Consider the following 14949-nt stretch of genomic DNA (forward strand, 5'->3'; position numbering starts at 1 on the left):
ACTACGTAATATGATTTGTGTCAAAAACTTACAAGGAACAGGATCACGAACTTTCTGAGTCACTACAAATCGTAAAGTGTGGTGTGTGCATCTCTTCGCTGTCGTGTATTTTCAGAAGTGTAGACGGATTTTTGTGGCTCATTTTGGCTATACTCGATATAATTCAGTACATTGGTATTAAACCTTGTCAACAAGAAACTTGCCATATAGCGGTTAATTCATAAAAGTCGTGATGCAGTCGATCAAGCATGAAGCCGCACTCTTCAGCTGTGCAGACGACATGAGTACCGGGCGTACTGGACAGTGATGACAAGAGGTGTTCCTGTCGCGATGTCAGTCTCAACGCAAACATATTTCAACGCGTTCGTGGTTATTTTATCCAAAGCCCGCCTACTGGTCTATATTTTTACTTAAATGTGGATCATAACTTTCAAACCAATAATTTGGCAAGACTCTGCAGCAAAATCGGCTCCCTAAACTGAGCAAAAAATAACCCTTAGGTCAAATGCTGGGTCAAGGGACCCAAAAGCTACAGTAGAAACGAGGATGATAAAAAGCTTATCCGTAAAGTTCGGCCCAAGCTTTACTGCCCAAGCTTGGAACAAGATTTGGAAGTTTAAGCTTTTATAAAGGTTAGTTTGCCCTAAGCTTCAACAAAGGTGTGCAAGGATAAGCTTCAGCTAATCTTGGGCGTCCCAGTCTTAATTTAAGGTTGGCACGCAAAACATTGTTCTAAGCTTCGGCGCCAAGCTTCATATAAGCTTTGACTAAGCTTGGGCTAAGGTATTGCACAATCGCGTGTATACTTTTTCATCAAGTTATCGTCTTCTGTGGAGAAGCCATGCTTTGGACACTCTTCCTATAGTCGGACTGCCATGTCGAAAGTCGACGAGACTAGTTACCTCATTCTGGAGGATAATGCACAGAGGGCCCATTTGCCAATACATTAACATGTCTTAAACAACCAAGAAAATTTTCAACTGTCAGAGAATTAACATACACTGGAACAGTTGAGAAAGAATTAAAATCAACGTTAACACGTTGTGACAAAACCATGAGAGTAGAATATATCACTTACTTTCACCTTTGTCTCCGTTCTGTTAGCGGGTAATTCCACGGTTTGGCACTCACCTTCATCTGTTAAATCGTTTTCGTAAACATTGAAAAGGAATAGCCTGGGATTTTTAAACCTTTTTGACGGTTGAACATTTCTAGCTACATTCGAATTTTGAGGGTTGTTTAAAAAAAAAATTCAAACTCTTTCCGTGCTTGCCTCTACAGACCGCGCACTCTTCAGAATGTAACGTTCCATCATCGCTCGAACGTCCGCGCGTGCGCGCTGGAAGGCTATGTACATGTGCTTGTGGGGATGCGTTCGATTATCTCCCACATGCCCTGGGTCGACCAGAGGCTGCATGACGTCATATAGTATGTTGTGTTACCTTGGACCTGGCCGTATATTCGTCCCAGGTTGGACGGACTCTTTCTGCATGCCACTGCTCGACCCGTCGCGCCGTGCCGTGGAAGCTTGGAAATCTTCGTGTAAAAAAAATATGTTGTATGTTAAATTCAAATGGGCGTTGATTGAAGGTTATTGCGCGCATTTCCCTAAATTTTGCAGTGTGATGCACAATAAATTTTATACCAAGAGTTGGTGTTGGCGAGTTGACTCCTTTCTCATGACGAGCATCAGATTAATAGACAGAATTATCCTCGAGAGTATGCTTTGGTCGAACGATATGTTTGTGATGATTATCGCTGATGCTGATATCGGTTTTCCAGATGTCTTCTTGGATTTCTGACACTTGAAGGTAGGATGTTGTAGCTTTTGATGAATCCTGTTTTCATTTTTCTTGATTTTTTTTTAATGTCAGTTGCAAGCTCTTGTTCTACCACACAAAGCATGTTCAAAGCCCGACTCGACTACTAACTCTTTGAGCGCCAAAGTCTTTTTTTTTTAATTTTATAAAATATACCCTAGTCATTTTTTTAAAGATTTTTGACAAAAAATTGATATCAAACTGTAGCCTATAAAGTGTTATGTCCATTTGGTTCAAAATGATCTAAAGATTACAGAAGAATTCATGAAAATTGGTAAAATGTTTCAAAAAAAGTTTGATGGGAAATATTACAGCGCTCAAAGGGTTAAGCTTGTGAACACAGCGTCTATATATGTCATGTATAATGCACTGTTATTCTTCACATGTGAATTCTAGTCCGGACCAGAATTCACCTGTTAACAAAACTAATGCAGTCTACACATGTACAGGCTGAGTTGACAGGCTGAATATTGTGTATCTCAACATGCTTAAGGGTGTAGAAAAAGAAACTGTGGTTGGGACGTGAAAACACAAATGGGGAAAAAAATCACCAACAATTACAGCTTCTGACATGGCCCTTCTATTGGAGTGCGGACCAATTTGTTTGAATTCTGTAGAAGTGCAAAAAGGGCATCACTGTATTATTTTCAATTTCTTGAAACTTTCACGAAGGACTAAGAATGAGAAGTTATCATCAAAAATATATTCAAAAAGTGGTGGCAATACGTTAGATTTCACAATTAATGATGTCAAGGTTATTCCTTTGTTTTTCCAAAAGAATTTAATACTACGAAAAGCACTAACTCCGCAGGTTTTTCGGTTCAGCGCCTTTGATGATACATCATTATGTGCCTTCATTGCCTGGTTAAGAGCACAAGTCTTTCTTCATACGGTCTCAAATTCCTTTATAAAGAAATGTTCCAGAACTCTACGCTTGTAGGAAATAGCTTAATCATCTGCCTCCATGTCGCTCCGGCTCGACTGAAATTTGTCGAAAGGCAGTGCGAGCTGAAGAAAATCAAAGAGCATGGCGTACTCCTATACTATGTATTTCATGAAGTAAAATAAGAACACTACTTTTTCTCTTCATATATCTTGTTTACTCTATGATACCAACAATATATTATATTGTTGGTATCAGGAGAATGGCAATATTGTTACTTTTGCTTGGTCACCCACCTAAATTAAGATAAAATATGATATGTGTGATCTGATAAATATGAACAGGTGCTGATCTCGAATGTGATTATTGAAACGCACGTGGTTTGATCTTTTCCACAATGCTGTGGTTGAATATTGCTACGAAAGCAGTAAAAACGCCACACGATAACGAAAAAGAAAATGATGTATAAAGATTATATATCCTGATCTCTCTGAGGTTACGCGCTCGATCTTGGCAAGGCTCTTTTAGTGGGGTTGTCGGCTGAGGTAATGACTTGTCATTAAAACCGAGCGACACTGCATTTTTGACCCAAACCTAATTGTTTCTATATGGAGAGTGTTGACCTCTTGGTGTGAACTGGTCAACCAGGATAAACTGTCTCAGAACGTTGTACCGACACTCTTCGCCGTTCGATATCCTTACGTTCCAAATGTGAAACAAAACTCCAAAATTTAATGATCGTCAACAATCTGTTGGATGTTCTAGAAAAGGACGCACACGGGGACAAATATCCAGACTCTCAAACTTTTAAAATACGATTTTGGTCTACCACTTGTGGGGTGCTCATTTTGATGCCATCTGGGTAAATAAAATTTTCACCAGGCTAGGGGGAATGGTTAAAAAGTATCTTTACGAACAGTTTTAGGGTAGGGTCAAGTCTTTCAATTTGGAGACGCGTATTATCTTAAAGGGCCAGTAATGCTTACTTTTGATTATTTTTTTTTCACTATGATTGTTTTTCATGTCATGTGTAATATGGGAGGCCGACCGGGGCATCAAATACACTAGTATATAAAAAGACAATAGCATACATAACTCGTACACATACAGCGATTGTATATCAAGTGCTGCTCTGCAGAAGGGAAACTCAATCCTGATGAAATACTAACTCGGGTATGTGATATCAATATTTCATAATTGCGATTTATTGTTTTTAATAATTGTGAAAAATATCATATTTAAGACTCGATTGAATGAAAATAAGTTTGCGATATCTCTGATTTTTAGAGGAATATGATATTAGAGCGTTCTTTGCAGGCTTGCTCTTACTCTATCGACGGAAGTTGTGGAAAATCGCCGCCGGCTATGCCAGCTTTGACCGTGCCTCGACGAGGTCCCCTGATTGGCGCCAACTTTTCTGGGGCGACGGCAACTGGTGGGCTCTGGACGCTGCTTATGTCGAGTTTTGGCTTGATGGGGAAATTCTTCGGCGCAGCGTGAGAGATCGTAGTCGTTGTAGTGATCCTGCAAAGATAGAAATGACCTGCATTAACAAATGAATGAATTCACTAACTATGCATTAAGGTAGTTCTCACCTCGAAAAACGATAAAACTTAAAATTTTGCTCCAATCTTCCTCCGGCAAACTTTAATTAGCCATTCTCTTTGTATACCAAGAATAAAAATGGGGGGTCACAGTGCAAATTTTGGTACTAAAGAGACAGATCACCCAATATTTACCGAATTCAAAATGGCCGCCATACCCGTGTTATCTCTAGGGGAAAAAATAAATTTCCACAAAACCAAGCCGCTGAAAATTTCATTTACTCTAAGAGCTTTAAAATAGACCACACAAGTGGTAAACTATAAAACACAATTTTAAAAGTGAGATAGTCCAAATATCTGTCTCTGCTGAATTATGTCCTACCAATATTTTACAAACGTAAGGGAATTGAGTAGGATGCGTCTCGATGATAGATATTCTGAATCTCAAACTTTTACAATTCTTTTCTGATCTACCGCTTGTGGGGGTTCATTTTAAAGCTCTTGGTGTGAAAAAAACAAACTTTTCACTGTGTATTGGTTTTTCGAAAATCCAAAATTTCATTCTTCTCCATAGGGTTAACACAGGTATGGCGGCCATATTGAATTTGAAATATCGGTAAATCTTGGGCTATTCGTTTGTCTAGTACCAAACTTTGCAGGGTGACACCGATTTTTATTCTTGATTTTGAAAGAGAATGCTTGAAATATTCCTTGAAGAAAGTTTTATTCGGCCTTATTACCTATGTCATTTGTCGGAAATAAATGACTGAGATTGATATAAAGAAACGGTAAACAAAGTCAACATTTCCTGTATTATGCGGTATCAGCGTTCCTCCACCCCACCCTCCTTTTCCGCTCACCCTTTCCAAAAATTCGAACATAGCCTATTAAAGATTCCACAACAAGGCCTTATATCGAATTAGATATATTTTTCAAGTCGACTTGACCTGTGAAAAGCTTTTTCTTGTTTTTTTTTCTAACGCATTGAATCAAGAATTGTCGACGCCGAGGTGTTCAAGTTGTTCAAATTGTCATACTTACACTGTGCTTGTTTGGATGGTCACCAACTCTTCCTCTCCTTCCTCCTCGGCTACACGCTGTTTCTTCTTCTTCTTCTTCTTTATCACGACGACAACTACTATGATGATGATCAGAACGAGGAGACCGCCTCCACCGCCCGCTGCGATCGGAATGATGTCCAGCCCACCTGCATCTTCTTTATCTAAAGAAAGTGGTAAACCCTTATACTGTCACCTATTCCAATTTTGCTACAGTTACCATGGAATGAGAAAATCTAACCAATCACAGATTTTAAGCGGGTGGCCGTTTTTTAAAAACAGCGCCCTCTCATGGGCATTTCGAATACCAAGGAACACCCCTTTGACCATATATGGGCATATTTAGATTACAGGTGACTGTATACCTTTAACACCTCTGACACTCTACGTGTACCAAATATTGCATCATAGATTAAAGGTTAACGAGATTTCTGCGTAACTCTGATGGCCATTTAATTATCAGGGTACGAATGAGAAGAAGAGTGCACCCATGAAGTCATGTTTAGACATGAAATGTTTTGATAACAATGCGGTCTGAGATTGTATATCCCCCATCTCAACATAGCTTTGGAAACGTCACTGTAATTTACCTGTCACTTCTGTTGAATAGCCTCCAGATACTGTTGTCCTGTCATGGGTAACATGACCTTGCCCGTCATCACGTGCAGTGGTAGCTACCTCACCTCCACCGGTGCCACCATCAACGCCACCATCACCTCCAGATGTACCCCCATCTCCTCCAGATGTGCCTCCATCAGTGCCACCATCACCTCCACCAGTGCCGCCACCACCTCCATCAGCGCCACTGCCACCTCCCGATGTACCCCCATCTTCTCCAGATATGCCTCCATCAGCCACCATCACCTCCACCTCCAGATGTGCCTCCATCAGTGCCACCACCACCACCACCACCCCCTGGTGTACCCCCGTCACCTCCCGATGTACCCCCATCTACCTCCTGATTGCCTCCATCAGTACTATGCCACCATCACCTCCACCAGTGCCGCCACCACCTCCATCAGTGCCACCACCGCCTCCATCAGTGCCACCATCACTTCCAGATGTGCCACCATCAGTGCCACCATCACCTCCAGACGTGCCTCCATCAGTGCCACCGCCACCTTCAGATGTACCCCCGTCTCCTCCTGATGTGCCTCCACTTGTACCACCATCACCTCCACTGGTGCCACCACCACCTCCATCAGTGCCACTGCCATCTCCAGGTGTACCCCCGTCTCCCCCTGATGTTCCTCCATCTCCTCCTCCAGATGTGTCACCACCAGTGCCACCGTCACCTCCAGATGTACCATCTCCTCCAGATGTGCCCCCACTATCACCACCGCCATTTCCTCCTGTGATGCCACCATCTGTGGTTCCTGCGCTGCCACCGCCATCTCCACTTTGTGGTGTACTAATATAACTTGATTGAGAAGCACTTGCTAATGACCCGCCTTGACTTACGGTCGTTACACGATGAGTAGCGCCCTGGGTTGTCGTCGGAGCTATTGTTGTATGCGTAGTAGTCGGAGCCATCGTCACATTCAATGTTGTACGAGGCGCGGTCGTGGTTGGTTCTGCGGTTGTCCAGACTATAGGAGAATAATTTTAAACATAAATGTTTAACTGCTGTTGTTGTATTTACAGAGGCCTGTTACAAATTGGGCGGTAAAAATGTTTAAGTCCTTTGTTTACTTTTTGTACAAGTAAGAAATTGCGGTCATTTTGATCAAAACGAAATTCCCCTCACATTAGCGTCACGTGGGTGCAGTTCGTGGCACTGCTTTTGAAAGGAACACTAAGTCAGTGTGAATGTTCCAGGATTCAAATTCTGTGACTTGTTTTTGGTTGTTGCAGCAGTAACGGTGTTGAGAAACTTTCTCGTGCGCACGAGATGTTATTCCGTGCGCACGGAATACTTTAGACTAATATTTCAGCCCAAACATAAGGAGTCAGAATTACAGACCCGACAATTCCTTGGTGACCACATCATTTACCTATTATGTATCTTATCTATTAATCGGGATATTTTTTATATAGCGGCAACTTATCTTAATCATGTCTATTTGGAAATGGTATTTGCATGGCATCAACATCAATGAAGATTTAAATTATGCCAGCTGTCGGAAGTTGCCGGAGAAGTTATTATTGTACAACAGTTCAGAATTTACAGTCATAGTGCAACCTCCATTGTCCAAAAATGCTGAAATGAAGGCCAAATTCTTTAGTTGAATATTTTGATTTGATAAGTTGTTATATATGTTGTTGTCATGATATTCCGTCGAAAATGTATAACATTTCACGACTGGTTTTCGGACCAAGAGATCTGATGTGACAAGAAGGCATATATGGATATTAAAATCACATTGGTCATATTACCTCTACTTACAACATAGCTCGGCTACGCAATAATTTACTGAAAAATGCTACCTTTTCATATTTAAAAATGTGTGAATTAATATCCCGTGTTTATTCACTACTTCATTTTTCAGACAAGGTCGTAACAGTGATTACATGAGAGTAAATCATCGACATTGAACGGAAATAATTTATTGTATATGACGTGTGAGTTTGAAAAAGTTATGTTTTCAGTGTGATAGTAATCTATCAAATGTAGAAAATTACAAGTTCGGCTTGTAGTCCATAGTGTATTCTAGGCGTACTGGCTTTGTCCTGTGTAGGAAAGTTATGCTGTCTGTTAGTTTATAGATCTCTCTCAGTCGGATACTGAATAACTAAGTTGATATACCAGTATTTCACAATTATTTACCTCGACTTATGCTCATACATACTTGATACATAATAGGTAACTGATGTGGCCACCAAGGAATTTTTGGGTCAGTAATTCTGACTCCTTATGTTTGCGCTGAAATATTAGTCTAAAGTATTCCGTGCGCACGGAAAAATGTCTCGTGCACACGGAAACACACCTCGTGCGCACGAGAAAGTTTCTCGTGCGCACGGAATAACATCTCGTGGGCACAAGATGTTATTCCGTGCGCACGAGATAAATTATTTTTTCTTTACAGAATGTCCCTTATGGGCTTTCATAGTATTCCATGTTGCACGTGAAAAAATAAACCCCGTATTGATCACAAGCTCATATGCAAATTAGCTAAAACAAAAGTCATCTTTTATTCTTTACTTACATAAATCTTATCTCTGACATGTTTCCCCCATTAAACACAAATATCGTTAAAGGGGACTTTTGATATCAAATTCATTGCAATATTTACTTACAAAGTGATCAAAACCGTAGTATATCGAATTAATACAGTTGCGTGATGATCTGGTGTTTTTTATCAAGCCATATGCAAATAAATTGATCGGTACGCAAATTAATTAACTTAAGGCTTCCAATATCGTCATGTATTTCGTTCATTGGTTTGGACGAAATTCTGTGTCGTCGGTGAATGAGTGTAGAACAGTAAAATTAGAATGATCTCATGTGTGCTGTCTGCGTTTGTCATTGAGTTTCATACCTGAACAAGATGGCATCTCGAGGTATTCGGCCATTGCATCTCGCTCAAGGTGAAACGGCTCAAACTTCACTATGCGGAGATGCTTGCTCATGAACGCCGAAAAGGGCACTAAATTGCCACAGAATACAAATTTGTAGCAAACGACGCCAGTCACCTCGGCGTGAGTCAGCTGGCGATCCCACATATTGATATCTGTAATCGAGCCTTTTAAGGCGAGACTGGAGCTGAAACCTCCGCCGTGGGAGGACATCGATTGGCCGAGGACCATAATGCCACCGCCCTCAATGGTGTAGTCCTTAGCAGAGACGAAAGTACCCCATCTGTAGAGTTCCCTGTAAGTGTGACATATACCTGAGTCACTGGACCACGACGTGCAGAAATGGTGCCATTTACCGTCATTGACTTCGCCCCGTCCAGTTGAAAACCTGTACTTATTCCGACTTCCTGCCCTGAACATAGTGAAAAGTTTACTTCTTTTGTCTTGGTAGATGCTGAACTCATGGCGGCGATTTGGTACGGAGTAGTCAAGAAAGTAGGTTTGAATGCTTGTAGTCTTTATCCAGAAACACAGACTATACCCTGTAAGTGGTGGGAAAACCACTGGCATTTTGATGTAGGACCATATATTTCCACCAAGGATGATCCCGGTTTTGACATAGGTCAAGCGTTCGCGTTCACAAGTGTCTGAGAGAGAGAGAGAGAGAGAGAGAGAGAGAGCATTCAGTTATTATGGCCGGGGGTGGGCCGGCAAAATCCAGGGGGTCACCTCAAATTTGAAAACTGCAGGGGGGGGGGGGGTCATGTGTTTTTCAAACAGCTCAGAGGGGGGTCACTTAATTTTCATAAGTATCCGTCCCATCAAAAAGCAGTTTCAGTGTTCATAAATATTCTGGGAGATAAAAATGATTCGTTGCATGATTTCATCCTCTGCAGTTATTCACCTGTAAATCTGAACAAAAGTATAATTATCTGTCACATGAACATCTTGACTTGACAACTCTGAGGCTTGTCTTATTGTAAATCAAGCTCACTGAACTGAGGGCAATGAACAATTCCTATTACTTACATATTAGAGATATAGCAAGTTTTGTCAGGGAAATTATTTAACCTGTACTGAGACTACTAGTAAGATGGAAAGTTAAATAATACTTTTAGGTGAAATTCCAATATCATAATTGTTGTCCACATCTGAACTTTTAAATACCCTATTTGAAGCAAGTACATTTGTATCAATTATCAAACACCTATAAAAGCACAAATTAATTTAGTTTAGCATTGTAAAAAAATTATTCCTAGTTTTTTCATAGACTCCAATGTATAGTGCATCAACATTTCGGTGAAATTCCAAAATCCAATTTCTTGCACATATATCAACCTTTAACCATCCTAGGCTAACTAAGTACTTTAAAATGAATTATCAAATGTCTCTAAATATACAGATTTTGATAGTTTTGTATTGGAAAAAATTATTCATATTTTCCTCATAGACTCCCATGTACAGTGAATCTACATTTTGGTATAATTCCAAAATCCAATTTCTGGCAAACACATCCATTTGTTACCACCCTAATCTAATCTAGTACATTGATATCAATAATCGAGAGTACATAAATACATTGGTTTACCTATTTTTGTATTGGAAAAAAATTATTCATACTTTCCTCAAAAACTCCCATGTATAGTAGATGAACATTTTCAGTGAAATTCAGTAATCAGATTTCTTGTACGCATAATACCATCATATTCTAATCAAGTACAATTATGTTAATTATTGAACGTCTGTATATGCACAAGTATACCAAGTTTTTCATGGGAAAAAAAATTATTCACAATTTTATCATTGACTCCCATGTATAGTGGATGAACATTTTTGGTGAAATTCTAAGGTCAAACTTTTTGTCCACATGCCAGTTGTAACAACCCTATTTCATTTAAGTACATTTATGTAAATTATCAAATATCTATAAATGCATAGATATAGTTTTGCATTGAAAAAGTACTACATAGATTTCTCATACATGTATGAGAAAATATATGTATACCATGTATAGTGAATCAACATTATCAACAGCTGATTTTTAATTAAATCCAAATATCAAAATTTTGTACACACACACTTGCGCAAAAATATTGTGTTCCACCAGTTATTTCTGTCCAACCCCTTTGAGGGGTAATTTCAAAAATATAAGCAAGTCAGAAGGGGAAATCTGAGCATCAACACCTTTTGAGTTTGTAAGGAAGGTCATTTGAAAAAATCTAAGCTCTTTTTTAGTGGATTCTATCGCTCCATACCCCCGAGGTGTTTGTGTGTGCAACTTTACTCAAGCAAGGGGGGGGGTCATGAAATTTTTGTCATCTTGAAAGGGGGGGTCATCAATTTTTTAGTACAATCGGTAGGGGGGTTCACTTATTTTGACTGATGCGCAGGAAGAATTTGCCGGCCCAACCCCGGCCATAATAACTGAACGCTCCCTTAATGCAAGTTAACCAAAGTTATACCACGAATTTGCAGAGTTTTAGAGCCTTGTTTGCCAGTGGAAAAGTTGGATTCGTAGCTTTAGTGCACTTTAATTTCAAGCGTTGGCAGGAAAAAAATTGTGTTTTGTCACCTTTTTGAACGAAAGTACAAAAAATAATCCATGATTGGATTTACAAAATTGTCATGTGTTGCTATTGTACCGCCATGACGTGGTTGAGCACTTGGTTTGATTATGAATAACGTTTGATAGGTTGAATGAAGTGAACAGGTTTCTGCAGATCGACGATCGGTTGGAGTGGCTCATTTTTGTTGAAAACTTTGAGCAGCACACACGCAATTGCGGAGTCGCTCTCCGTATTTCAATATGAAATCGCCGAATCACTCGCGGACATGATTCCCTGGGGAAAAGAGTTCATCCTATCGCAAATTGATATCGATGATAAGGGAAATTTCTAACACACAGAAGTGCGGGAAGAGTTTCGCTTTCATACCCTCAACCGGGAAACCACCCTGCACTGCCACATCAGAGAAATGCGCTGACTTCCTGTAACTGAAACTGCAAGTACAAACAAAGCAGTACGGTATGTATGGACCACAGTGAGTGTACTGGTACTGCGTGTTTGCCTGTAAATTTAACCTTTTAGAAAAGGGGAAAAGAAAATTCAACATTCAGTTTTGACAAGTGACTTTGAAATCGTAATTTTCAGCTTCGAATGATTGTGATAACAATAACCTTTCCGTACCGTATAGTGATATTTGCAATGGATACCGTTGAACTTGTTTACAAGGAGAGCAATCTAAAAACAACACGCAGTACCATCTCCGAAAAACCAGGGCATAATGATGCTCTTGCGCCGTTGCAAAGCCCTATCAGGGAGCCGTCATTATTTACGGCCCGGGGGTCACTCAAAAATGGGAAGCTAGAAGGGCGTTGCTCAAAATGTTGAGAGGAAGAAGGGGGCGGATACTCGGTTTTTTGGGGGAACTGTACTGAAGCGTTTAGTGAAAGTATGAAATGATACACAGGTAACAGAAAAGAATGAAAAACACTCCAGATTAAAAAAGTGGTACAATTTTATAAAAACATGGGACAACTGATATATATAGTCGGCCAGTAGGAGTATGCAACAACGTAAAATGTATAATCGAGACTACAGTGTTTTTCTTTTTTCTAAGATCTTGCCAAAGTTATAATGCGAAAGCGATGTCAATCTAATCATGAGCGTAATATTTGCAAACTTCCTTCAACCATGGAGGCACTTCCTTGCTTCAACGCTAACTACACGATGACATCGGCCGCAATGTGGTACATCGTATTTTGCTTTCCATTAAAAAAGCTTTAGACCTACGATTTACTACATACTGTCAAACCATGACATAAAACGTTATTCATCCAACGATCAACGACTAATTCATTGTCACTGCCTACAACTTTAATACAGTAGTACGTCGTACCTCTCGATCTTACGTGCAGAAACGCTTAAGCTGACATAAGTGGGTTTTTTTCAGGGTGGAATCTCTTGGCGTCGTTTTCTGAACGTTCCACAAAATAACAGAAACGCGAGAGGGTACATTATTGCTCAGTTGAAATTTCTGGGTTTTAATATATGACGGCTCCCTCATGTAAAGAGACTAAAACGAAGGGCAGTGAAGGTACGAAGGACGATATTTCTGACGAGGACAGTAATTTCAGTCCAGGATTGTGTGAAGGACAGCGCGGGCCTATCAAGGGAAGTAGGGTGATGGACTGTGTTGTCCGTACAAAATGGATTCCAGGCCAGTATTTTCACTATACAGTGGGGTGAAGGTTGACAATGTTACAGCAGAATATGCCGAAGGACAGTATTTTCACTGCAATATAGTACTAAGGACAATGTTATTCGTGCAGAATATGGTTTGCCCTCATTAGAGAGTAGACGGGCATTCTAGATATTAGATTCCTGTACAAAATTGTAAATTCTTATTACAACATATCTGATGTACTTGCACAGATTAATGTTTATACTCCCCCTATAGCTCTGCGTCGTACACTTCTTTTTAGACCTGCTTCTCATCGTAAGAATATTTAAAATTTTCCTTTTTATCACGTAGACAACTTGAAAACTTTTTTAAAGATCCATTAGCTGTAACTTTGGTCATTTTTTAATTTTGTTTGTTCTGTGTATCATCTGCAGTTTCTGGTTTGAATCCCTGAACCATGGAGAAATTCCTAATATTTAGCTTATAAATATACCCTATATGAGTATAATCTGCATTTTTATTGTTTAAATTTTGTATTCAGGTCCGGACTAGAATACATTTATCAACAATAACAATGGTCATTTCACATATACAGGCTGTGTTGGCAAGCAGGACACCGGGCATTGGTCATGATGATCGGATTATAGTAAAATTCTGTAGCTGATACATTGAAACAGAGTAGTGAAGAATTAGTCAAAAGTTACAACTTATGTCCCTTTAATGGATAAAATTAAGACATCTTTCGTAATTTATTACTTTTAGACGCGATTTACATCAGCAGTGGTTTTATTTTCTTGTTTTTCTTTGTCGTTTTTATCTTGTATCTTTTCTTTATGAAATGAACCTGTAATTGGGACAACCTGTTGGTTCATTAATAAGTAAATAAGTAAATAAAAGACGTGATGATTGATCATGTTTTCGTAAAACAGAGAAGACTTGGAGAGTAAGCTTATATGGAAATTCAACATTATACAAGACGACTGAGCTTGTATCCAAAATCACGGACTAATTCCAAAAGATATGTTTGTCTCGGTATATACTACGATTTGTCAAACACTGTGCACCTTTAATATTTAAGTTTTCAGACGTGAAAACATTTCGACATGCTGCGGCAATACCCTTTGCTGAAAGCTCAGTGGCCTGTTATTAGGGTAGAACACGCCTCGGGGACAGAAATTCGGGCTTTTGAATTTCAGCAATTCTCTTCAGATCTACCACTTGTGGGGCCTCATTTTAAATCTCTTGATGAAAGAAAATTTTTCACCGTCTTAGTTTTTCAAAAATCGAAATTTTTATTTCTTCCCCATAGAATTAACACAGAGGTGGCGGCCATTTTGAATTTCAAAATATCGGGAACCTTTGATAATTTATCTTTCTAGTACCAAATTTTGCACGGCGACCTCTAAGTTTTATTGTTGCTTTGGTAAGAGAGTTGTCGAAAGATTCATTCGAAAGTTAGAGCAAAAGTCTTTCATTTTCGAGCTGTTCGAGGCGCATATTACCTCAAAGCCGTCGCTGCTCGGAATTCTAATAAACAGGAAGTACTTACGCATGGATCCTATTTCAAACCTGGGATCGATAGTCGTGTTGTCAAAAAGCGTGGTTGTCTCTGTCGTGGTCTTCTCGGTCGTTGGTATAAAAGCTACCGGTGAAAAATGGAAGAATGGTGGCCAAAGTTATTGGTGTATGACCTCAGTAAAATAAAAGTTACATTGAAGAGTTTGGTAACCTCGTAGAATGCGCCTCGAGGACAGATATTCGGACTAACAAATGTTTACAATGCTTTTCAGATCTACCGCTTGTAGGGGCTGATTTTAAAGGTCTTGAAGTAACAAAAATCTCAATGTCATAGTTTTCCGAAAATCCAAAAAAATACCGGTACCCCCCCCCCCCCATACAGTTGACACAGAGAAGGTGGCCACTTTTAATTTGGAATATCGGTATTA

At 39.6% G+C, this 14949-nt stretch overlaps 2 protein-coding genes across 2 annotated transcripts; both read right to left on the reverse strand.

Moving 5' to 3' along the window:
- Nucleotides 1-3872: 3872 nt before the first annotated feature.
- On the reverse strand, nucleotides 3873-6256 carry LOC139118131 (uncharacterized). Its single transcript, XM_070681426.1, has 3 exons — nucleotides 5896-6256; nucleotides 5289-5469; nucleotides 3873-4227 (listed from the first exon to the last, which is right to left on the reverse strand). Exons 1-3 carry the CDS (start codon nucleotides 6254-6256, stop codon nucleotides 4029-4031), a joined length of 741 nt encoding a protein of 246 aa, XP_070537527.1. The 3' UTR covers nucleotides 3873-4028.
- On the reverse strand, nucleotides 6257-14672 carry LOC139118132 (uncharacterized). The gene is made up of 3 exons (XM_070681427.1): nucleotides 14553-14672; nucleotides 8785-9468; nucleotides 6257-6894 (listed from the first exon to the last, which is right to left on the reverse strand). The coding sequence occupies exons 1-3, from the start codon at nucleotides 14554-14556 to the stop codon at nucleotides 6257-6259; spliced, it is 1326 nt and encodes a 441-aa protein (XP_070537528.1). The 5' UTR covers nucleotides 14557-14672.
- Between the last annotated feature and the right edge of the window lie 277 nt (nucleotides 14673-14949).

This window comes from Ptychodera flava, chromosome 19 (assembly GCF_041260155.1).
Source record: "Ptychodera flava strain L36383 chromosome 19, AS_Pfla_20210202, whole genome shotgun sequence".
NCBI lineage: Eukaryota > Metazoa > Hemichordata > Enteropneusta > Ptychoderidae > Ptychodera > Ptychodera flava.

Coding starts and splice junctions, on each gene's coding strand:
- LOC139118131 (XM_070681426.1), bottom strand. CDS start 6,256: ATGGGGGTACATCGGGAGGTGACGGGGGTACACCAGGGGGTGGTGGTG. Junction 5,470..5,895: donor CTATTCAACAGAAGTGACAG/GTAAATTACAGT, acceptor CACTTTCTTTAG/ATAAAGAAGATGCAGGTGGG. Junction 4,228..5,288: donor ACCATCCAAACAAGCACAGT/GTAAGTATGACA, acceptor CTATCTTTGCAG/GATCACTACAACGACTACGA.
- LOC139118132 (XM_070681427.1), bottom strand. Junction 6,895..8,784: donor CGAGATGCCATCTTGTTCAG/GTATGAAACTCA, acceptor ATTCTCCTATAG/TCTGGACAACCGCAGAACCA.